This window comes from Neomonachus schauinslandi, chromosome 14 (genome assembly GCF_002201575.2).
Source record: "Neomonachus schauinslandi chromosome 14, ASM220157v2, whole genome shotgun sequence".
Lineage (NCBI taxonomy): Eukaryota > Metazoa > Chordata > Mammalia > Carnivora > Phocidae > Neomonachus > Neomonachus schauinslandi.
In genome coordinates this window covers 26,649,594-26,659,980 of record NC_058416.1, presented here as the reverse complement: position 1 = coordinate 26,659,980, position 10,387 = coordinate 26,649,594, and the positions used below count along the sequence as shown (strand labels likewise).

General features: G+C 42.3%; 1 protein-coding gene across 1 annotated transcript in view; it reads right to left on the bottom strand.

Moving 5' to 3' along the window:
* IER3IP1 (immediate early response 3 interacting protein 1) overlaps positions 1-4,249 on the bottom strand; it is a 17,102-nt gene extending 12,853 nt beyond the window's left edge. The window contains exon 1 of the mRNA XM_021686108.1: positions 4,052-4,249. Within this exon, the coding sequence (XP_021541783.1) occupies positions 4,052-4,142 (91 nt within the window). The 5' untranslated portion in view covers positions 4,143-4,249. The remainder of the gene's footprint in view (positions 1-4,051) is intronic.
* Between the last annotated feature and the right edge of the window lie 6,138 nt (positions 4,250-10,387).

The following is a 10,387-nucleotide window of genomic DNA, read 5'->3' as shown; positions in this document are numbered from 1 at the left end:
TTGTGTATGGTTGATGGAAATGTAAATTGGTGCAGCCACTATGAAGAACAGTATGGAGGTTCTTCAAAAAATTAAAAACAGAACTATCAGGGCACTTGGGTGGCTCAGTCGGTTAAGCATCCACCTCTTGGTTTTGGCTCAGGTTATGATGTCAGGGTCGTGAGATCACACCCTGCACTGGCATACTGCTCCGTGAGGCAGCTCCCTCTTCCTCTGCCCCTCCCCCCACTCACAGGTGCTCTCTCTCTCTCAAATAAATAAATAAATCTTTAAAAAATATTAAAAATAGCACTACCATTTGATCCAGCAATCCCACTTCTGAGTATTTCTCCAAGAGAAATCACTATCTTGAAGAGATATTTGCACTCCTACGTTTACTGCAGCATTATTCACAATAGCCAAGATACCGAAACAGTCTAAGTATGCACTGAGAGATGAATGGAAAAAGAAAATGTGGTGTATATATTAAATGGAATATTATTCAGCTATTAAAAAGAAGAGAAACCTGCCATTTGTGACAAAATAAGTAAATCCTGAGGTTATTACAGTAAGTGAAATAAGCCAAACAAATATTATATTATCTCACTTATGTGTGGAATCTCAAACTCTTGGAAACAGAGAGTAGTATGGTGGTTGCCAGAGGTTGAGTGGGTGAGCGAAATGGGAAATTCCTGGTCAAAAGGTACTACCTTTCAGTTATAAGATGAGTAAGTTCCAGGGATCTAATGTGCAGCATGGTGACTATAGTTAACAATACTGTACTGCATGCCTGAAAGTTGCATTGAGAGTAAATTTTAAATGTTCTTATCACCACAACCACAACCAAATTACAATTTTTTGACATGAAGAACACTAACTGGGGTAAGCATTTTGCAGTATATACGTGTATCGAATGATCACTGTACACTTTATACAATGTTATACAGGTACACCTTATTTTATTGCCCCCCTTTATTGCACTTCCCAGAGAGTGTGTTCTTTACAAATTGAAGGTTTATGGCAATCCTGTGTCAAGCAAGTCTATCGGTGCCATTTTTCCAACAGCTCACTTTGTGTCTCTATCACATTTTGGTAATTCTCACAGTATTGCAAACTTTTCCACTATTACTGTATTTGTTACGGTGATCTCCCTTTTTATCACTTTCCACTCACTTCGCCACACATTCCAATTCGGGTTTTATCCACAGTTGTAACTGCTTGTGTAAAATCACCAATGACTTCTATTACCCTGAATGCTTAGGACCTTTTCCTGTCCTTACCTGTCCTTCCCCGAACATTCCCGTTGTACCATGCCTCCTTCTTCAAACACTCGACTTCTGTGAAACCCCACTGTCTAGATTTTCCCATTTCTCTTGTTTTGCTCATTCATCAATTTCTCCTATCAGTTCTTCCAGCTCTACCTAAACATTAAATATTGGAAGAGATTCTGGGACTGTCCTGGTCACCAACTCTCTTTGCACTGTATTCTTTCCCTGAGCAATTTCATCTCTTCATATGGCTTCATTTATCATCTGTGGTTGACAAAGTCAAATTCAATCTCCACTGTGGCTCTTGCTTCTGTTCTATGGACTTAACTCCAACTGACTATCCCACACATCCACCTGCATATCTCATAGAAATCTCAAACTCACCATGTCCAAAACTTATGTCACTATATTTTCACCTTCTTACCTACCACCGCTGCCCTCATTTTTCCTTCAGTACTATCTAACTTGGTAAAGGTACTATGCTTCACTCAGTTGCTAAGCCAGAAAACCTAGAGATCTTTGACTTTTTCCTCTTCCGCATTCCCAATGACCGAACAGTAAAATTCTGCCTTTTCTATCTTTAAAATATCTTCTGATTTGTATTAGTCTCCTAGGACTACTATAACAAAATGCCACAAAATGTATGGCTTAGCGAGAAATGTATTTTCTCACGGTTCCGGAGACCAGAAGTCCAAAATCAAGGTGTTAGCAGGGTCGGTTCCTTTTGGGGACTCTGAAGATCTCATCCATGCCTCTCAATGCTTCTGGTAGTTACTGGCAATCCTTGGCATTCTTTGGTTTCTTGCTGCATCATTCCAATCTCTGCCTCTGTTGTCATTTGGCCTTCTTCCCCCAAGTTTCTTTTTCTTTTTTTTTAAGATTTTATTTATTTATTTGAGAGAGAGAATGAGAGACAGAGAGCACGAGAGGGAAGACGGTCAGAGGGAGAAGCAGACCCCCCGCTGAGCAGGGAGCCCGATGTGGGACTCGATCCCGGGACTCCAGGATCATGACCTGAGCTGAAGGCAGCTGCTTAACTGACTGAGCCACCCAGATGCCCTTCCCCTACGTTTCTGTATCTCTCTTTATATGGACACCTCATTGGATCTAAGGCCATCCTAATCCAGTGTGACCTTATCTTGACTTGATTATATCTGCAAAGACCCTAATTCCAAATAAGGTCACCTACATGGTACCAAGGGTTAGGACTTCAATGTATCTTTGGGGGGGGGACACAATTCAACCCCCACATACCTTCTACTTTTCTGTACAGTATAGTAGTGAGATGAACTTCTGAGTCAGAATGCCTAAGGTGAATCCTAGCTCTGCCACTTTCTAGCTGTGTGATCATAGAAAAGTTACCTACTCTCTTTTGCACTTCTGGTTTCCCATCTGTAAACTGGGGATGAAAACAGTACCTATCTCATAGGGTTGTTGTGAAGGTTATACAAGTTAATATATGTAAAGCACTTGATACAGATCCTAGTATGTGGTGTTAAGTGTTAGTTATTATTATACCAACTCAACTGATGTGATACCCACCATTTCTACTTGCCCTGTTTGGAATGGTGCTTCCCACACCCACTATTCTACCCTTCCAGTCTGTTCTCCACACTGCAGTAAGGCTCTTGCAAATACCACAAATCTGGTCATGTCACTGCCCTGGTTAAAACCTTAAAACCTCGTTTTCACCTGCCCCAATTTTCACAAGAGCTCTTACTCCTCACCCTCCCAACGCTTTGCCTAATTAATGTTTACTTACTTACTTACTAGATTTTGGGTTAAACACACTTCCTCCAGAACGCTTTCAAAGATTCACAAGCTAGTGTTTCCCTGCACTTCTCTTCCATAATATTCTGCATACTTGTCATTGTTACTTGTTTATTTTTTCCTTAACTTCCATTAGAAGGGCAAGTGACTCCTGTAACCTCAGCTCTTAATTACATGGGCTCGGCACATAATTTGTGCTCAATAAATCTGAAGGAATAAATGAAATGAATCAATCTTGCTCATGGGTTTGGGCTTCACTGACTCACACAGACATATCTGGCATACTTACAGACAAATGATGGTATATTTTGTATATTAGGTATACTTGCACAGACAAATGATGCACATCATGCAGTATCCTGTCTTAATTTTGCCTCATACATCAAGAAGTGCCCCGCCCAAGACGACATGGAAATCGCCGTATTCTGTGGTATGACAAGCATAACTGTTGTCTTCATCTTGGTATTCTTAGATTCTAGCCTGGCACACTGTAGACACCCAATAAACTGTGCTGAATAAACTTTTCTTGGAACGTGGGCGTCTGGATGCCATGATAATCCCAACATCTTCCCTTTCCTCCTAGCCTCAAACACCAGGAACCCCTATGGCCCTCCATCAGTTCATTCTTCTAATTACCCAGGCTCCAAAATGAGCCACGCCCCTCCCTCTGTAACTAAAACCTCAGACCCCAGGTTTCTGATCATTAAAAGCCATCACAGAGGACTGCATTAACTTACTAAACTAATCGCAGGCAGAGGCTTCCCTGGCTCTTCTCTGTACCCCTTCCCATCCCAACTCCCGGGGTCCCGCACACAGGAGACATCTGTTAAATAATCTTCATCCCGCTGTTGAGCTCAAACTCGGTGAGACGGGAAGTGGCTCGGCTTCTTCCCTCCAAGGAAGCGCCGCAAGAGTCGAGCCCTCGGACTCCCGTAGGTCGCGGCCCAGGGTGTCCGCTCCCGCGGCCCGCCTGGGCTCCGCGCCCCCGGGGCTCCGCCGCCGCCCCCTCAGCCCTACCCCGCGGTCCCACTCACTGTTCTTGAGGAAGCGCTCCTCGTGCAGCACGGCGATGGCATTAACGCAGAGCAGGGCCGCCTGCAGCAGCGAATACAAGGTAAAGGCCATGGCCGCCCGGCGCCGCCCCGAGGCCCAACTGATTTTTCTACCGGCGCCGCGGGGTACGTGGCGCTGCCACGGCCGGCGCTCTCCTACGGGAGCCGGGGAGGCCCCAAACGCGCTCTCCCAGAAGCTCCGCCCCGTTCCGGCTAGGACCCGCCCCGCGCTGACGTCAGCAAGGCGCATGTGATCGGCGGTCTAGACCTGTGCAGTCCAGTGCAGTAGCCAGGCACGTGTGGCTGCTGAAAGCCGGAAATGTGGCCGGTCGCAGTTGAGCTGCTGTAAAGCGTGAGACTGTACACGCCGGATTTCAAAGACTTAGGACGAAAACGACGTAAAATCTCCCATTAATTTTTTTTAAATGTTGATTACATGTTGAAATCAAAATATAATAGGTAAATAAAATGAATTAGGAACATAACTTTTACTGTAGGGGCGCCTGGGTGGTTCAGTCCTTTAAGCGTCTGCCTTCGGCTGGGGTCATGATTCCGGGGTCCTGGGATCAGCCTGGAGTCTGGCTCCCTGCTCAGCGGGGAGACTGCTTCTTCCTCTCCCTCTGCTGTTCCCCCTGCTTGTGCTCTGTCTCTCATAAATAAATAAAATGTTAAAAAAAAAAAATTAACTTTTACTGTTTACTTCTACTTCTTTTTTTTTTTTTTAAGAGTTTATTTATTTGACAGAGAGAGACACAGCGAGAGCAGGAACACAAGCAGGGGGAGTGGGAGAGGGAGAAGCAGGCTTCCCGCTGAGCAGGGAGCCCGATGTAGGGCTCGATCCCAGGACCCTGGGATCATGTCCTGAGCCGAAGGCAGATGCATCAGGCTCTGTGCTAGGCGGGAAGCCTGCTTCTCCCTCTCCCACTCCCTGCTTATGTTCCCTCTCTCGCTGTCTCTCTCTCTCTGTCAAATAAATAAAGTCTTTAAAAAAAAATGTAATCATCAGGAAGAATAGGGCCTCTGTTTCCCAGTGTCTGTAGGAGGGTAGAATCCTAATTTTGATAATTGTCAGCTCACCGTCACAACTGGCCAGTCAACATTTACACTGACTAGCCCTCTGTAATTTTTCACTTCTCTGACTCTACTGAGCCCCTGTTCACCTCCCTTTCTTCTCCCTTTAAAAATGCCCGGTCACCTCTGTACAAATTGAAATTGAGGTCAGTTTGCATTTGACCCTCTTGCTTATTGCAATGGTATATTACAGATTAAAATCTGTCTTTACCATTGTAACTGGGTCTAGCTTTGTTTATCTTTGACTGAGGGCAGCAGTAAGAAGCTGAGCCTGATTATGTTGAATTTTAGATATTGTTGAGGCCAAGTATGCAAATTAGTCACCTTCTGAACTTCTCATGGTCCCCTAAAATAGAAAATAGAAAAGCAGCACATTAGTCCCAGAAAGCACTTTGGAGGCCCATGTGCTTGTTGCTGTGGCTGCTGCTGGAAGAGACACTAGCCAAAAAAAAAGAATAATTAGTTAATCTCCCAAGAAGAAATTAAGCTTAAATAAGCCAACTAGTTAGTACCTACAGGGAAGAAGAGATGTATTATTTCCCACAGACACACATAAACACTACCTCCATAATCGGTCCTAAATGCAAATCAGGGAGGGAGAGACACAGGAAGATAAAGTAAAGGAAATAAAAGAAACAACAAGATACCAACAAATCCTCCAGTTTTTCAAGGTCCACAAAGCTCTAGACTCTGGTGGTAGAGAAGGAAGGTTGTTCTTGTAAGTGGACGGTGACCAATCCAGGATTGCTACCCTGGGCTGGGAGAGGGGAGAGGGCACCCAGGGGACCTTGTCTGGCAGCTTTGGTTGAACAGTGAATAACAGTTTTTACTAGCTTGTATATTTACTGAGGAAGGGGTAATGGGGGGGGGTGGCTGGAGATTATGGGGATAGATGCAGAGGAGGTGGGGTAAAGCCTCTCACAGTTACCTCTTTGTGTCACTCGCCCCTGGGTCACAACTCACTTGATTCATTTCTTTTATTTTCAAAAGAATCAGGTTAACCTCTCTGGGCCTCTGTTACTTCATCTATAAAATTAGGTGATTATGATCTCTAAGGCTCCTTCAGCCCCCAAAATCTCTAGATCTAGCAAAAGCAGCTTAAAATATAAGATAGTGTATGAGTACTAGTACCCCATTATCTGATCCACTATTTTTCAAAAATCCAGGCTTGTAGACTAAGCTGATAATAGCAGATTATATTTTTCAAAAGAATTGTTCCTCGGATGTCCTTACTTCCAAAAAAATTTAAAAGCCTGGAATTTTTAAAATATATTTATTAAACAGTTGTCTCAGTTTAAAAAAAAAACTTTCCCCAAACAAAAAAATGGGTAAAATGCATATTCTGTTTTTTAGTAGCTTGAGGGAAAAAAAAAAAAAAAAAAAAAAACCCAACTGGGTATAGCCTATTTAAAATTAGAACTTGCTGCATGGTGCTGAGCTTCTGATGTCAGTGTGGTACGTTTTCATGCATTCATGTTAGATATCCTACCAGACGCTTCTGTTGAGCAGTTTTCAATTTCACATACAGATGTCTCCTTATCATTTGCTTCAAGTTGTGTTTTTTTGTCTTCAGACTGTTAGATGGCACACTTTGGCATCTTGGACCATCTTGCCACAGACTTTCTTTGCAACTGGTACTATGGAATCAATGTTTTCATTCCTGTAACAAAAATCAAAGAATTGGGCGCCTGGGTGGCTCAGTTGGTTAAGCGACTGCCTTCGGCTCAGGTCATGATCCTGGAGTCCCGGGATCGAGTCCCGCATCGGGCTCCCTGCTTGGCAGGGAGTCTGCTTCTCCCTCTGACCTTCCTCCCTCTCATGCTCTCTGTCTCTCATTCTCTCTGTCAAATAAATAAATAAAATCTTTAAAAAAAAAAATCAAAGAATTAATGCCTTCAGTGAAGTTCCTTTAGGCAAGGGGGAGCAATGGTTAAGATGATGTCTAGGGTAACCTTTATGTTTGGCCTCTGATTAGATGTGGGGGGGGCAGGGTAGATGTAGAATTCAAACTTACCTTTTAAAGGTAAGTGCTCCAGGATGGACTCAGTCCCTGGACTTAGGAGAAATTGCATTATTGAACTCAATTTTTACCCTTCCATGTACCAGTGCCTTTGCCTTTTCATTTGACTGATCCTTGACTTTGGGTTCAGCTATATGACTTGCTCTGGCCAATAGAATAAGAAGGAAGAAATGCTGGGCCAGCTCTGAGCCTAGACCTCAAAAGGCCTTATATGTTTCTTTTTTTTTTTTTTTTTTTAAGATTTTTTATTTATTTATTTGACAGAGAGAGATAGCAAGAGCAGGAACACAAGCAGGGGGAGTGGGAGAGGGAGAAGCAGGCTTCCCGCCAAGCAGGGAGCCTGATGCGGGGCTGAGCTGAAGGCAGATGCTTAACGACTGACCCACCCAGGTGCCCCGGCCTTATATGTTTCTTTGTTGTGCCTCTGACATTGCCATGGGGCAGGGGGGAGTTCAAACAGCAACCACGCCTGAGCCAGTCCACTGGTTCTAGGAGAAGGATGAAAGATACTTAAAGCAGAACCAAATCACCCCCCACACGACCAGCCTAGATCAGCAAACCCTTATCCAAGTATAGATCCATGAGAACAGATGATTGTTGTTTTAAGTCACTAAATTTTGGGATTGTTTGTTCCACAGTATTTTTGAAGCAACAGATTTCTACTCACACTCCCTTGGTGATCTAACTTATTCTAACAGCTTGACAATATTTGTATACTCTGAAGACTTCCAAATTTATATCTCCTACCCAGAACTCACTCATGAACTCTTGGCTGATATTTCCAGCTGACTATCACTTGGGGGTCTGATAGACATCTCAAACTTACCTTGCCCAAAACTGAATTCCTGATTTCCCTCTGAAACCCACTTCTCTCGCAGTCATCCATTTCCGTTCATGGCAACGCTGTCCTTCCAGTGGTTCAAGGAAAAATCCTTAGATTGTCCTTCACTCTATCTCTTTGTCTCACACTCTATATATAGTCTATCAGCAAATTATTTTGACTTTAACTTCAATATATATCCAAATCTGACTACTTCTCATCTTCCCTACCACCAAAACCCTGGTGCAAGCCACCATCATCTCTTGCATAGATTAGCACAGTAGCTCCTAATCGGTCTCCATGGTTTTTGCTTCCCCTCAGTTTATTCTCCCCAGAGCAGCCCAAGTACTCTTTCAAAGTTAAGTAAGGAAAGTAATTTATTTGTTGAGAGAACTGGGTCATTTGTCCTGTAGAACTTCCCACATTCTGAATTTTGCAGATTGTATCCCCATGGTCCTGGCTGACTTAAATATTATGCACAATACCTGAATCATCGGTAACAAAATGAAAACACTTGATTGAAGAAAATAGTCACTATTGAAACTGACTAAACCTTTTCACTCACTCAATGGAAAATATCAGGTATGTGGTAAAGAAAAAATGTTTGCAAGTCAGATCTTAGCATAAGTCTACAATAAATGTGCTAGCTGTTCTCTTTCCATTCCTATTTTTAAATCTCAGCATTTCTATTCCTGTGTTCATTAAAAACTAGTTCACGAAGATAAGGATTATGTATGTTATTTATCAAACATTTAGACTCACCTTGAAGAATGATAAAAATGGATTATTAGTTTTTAACATTTTTGTCCTGCTATATTTCAATAGATATATTTATTTTATTGTCTGTCTGAGATATGAATCAATGATGACTGAGGTATGTTTGCTTTTAATCTTGTTATTTACAATGACAACCTTGAGTTTAAATGGGTTTATGGCAGCAGAATTCACCTAAATGGGTTCTATTTGAGGTAAGCATTGGACTAAAATAGGAAAATCCCACAAGAAGAGCCTCATTCATGTTTATGGATTCATACAAGCTATTCCTGGTATGAGACTCAAATGAAACCATTTGCAAGCTGAAAGCTTGTGCATTATGAAGTGTTTCTGGAAATAGGGCTCTTGGAAATGGAAAGTTTCCTTAAAAAATAAAAGTGAGTCACTGTATCTATTTTTAAAGTGAATTAATTCTGAATGGCTACATATAGCTGACTAGTTTTATTTCAAAAAAAAAAAAACAACAAACCTACTGAGTAAATAAAAGCAGAATAAGATACTAGAGAAACTACTTACTCAAATGAATATCATTCCTTCACTCACTCATCCCTTTGTTCATTCTGTCACTCAAGGAGAATTTATTGAACTTCTAAGCCATGCTTTACATTGTTCAAGGGGTTGGGTGAAGTGCAGTAGGCTAAGCACAAAGAACCTTCAGACATGCTCTTGCTCTGATGAAAATGATAACTAGTAGGAAAACCGAGGCATAGAATGCAAGGAGTTACAAAGCTGTAAACGCTCAGTGCTTAAAATAAAGGGTAAGTAAGAATAAAAGATAGTTTAGGACAGTGTCTCCCAAACTTGTCGGATCATAATCACCTGAGGGCCTTTAAATATACAGGCTTTTCTTCTCGTTCAAGATGACACATCAAGTGCATGTTTTTCTCATCACTACTTTCCGAGACTCCATTACATTACAAATGAAAAAAAAAAAAGGGGGGGGTGGGGGGAAAGACTTTTCTAATAGTAAAGATAGAGAGGAATATAAGAAATTTCAACAATGTGTGGAAGATAAGAAAAGAAAAGAAAAAAAGGAAGGAAGCATATTGATGGATGACACTCAGTGGATGAACTTGTAGCCCAGAACAAACCACAAAAGGGTCGCAGTGGAGGGGTGGAAATCGTTGTCCTGAAGAATTTTACAGAATCTCCTGATTCAGAGTTGGTACAACAGAGATCCAGAAGGAGAAGCAGGGCTGAAAACAGATAGGTTGATTGATGATCTTTGTACGCAGTACTTAGCTTTCCCAGCCCTGACTCCCAAACTGCTTGGACGATATAGCAACCAGTCTGCATTTGCCCCTGGGCAAGACTGAAAGGACTTTACTGTTAGGAAATTAAAGTATCTGAGAAGAGCTAAGGCTTCTCATGTGCGCGTTGCTGCTCTGGAGTGGGGCTGTTCTTTCTGCGTTTGGGAGGCTCTTAGTTTGACTGCTGACTCCCTACAGGTTCAACCTACAGCTAAGCAGCTGATTTCATGCTTTTCCAAGTACACAGAGCTTCCACTTAGATGTTTCTCCACACACCAATTATATAAATATCCATTCAAGTTTATTATTATTAAATATAAACAGGCCACCTGGACACATGATGAAAACCAGCAAGACCAAAAGGAAAGACCAGGAGGAAAAAC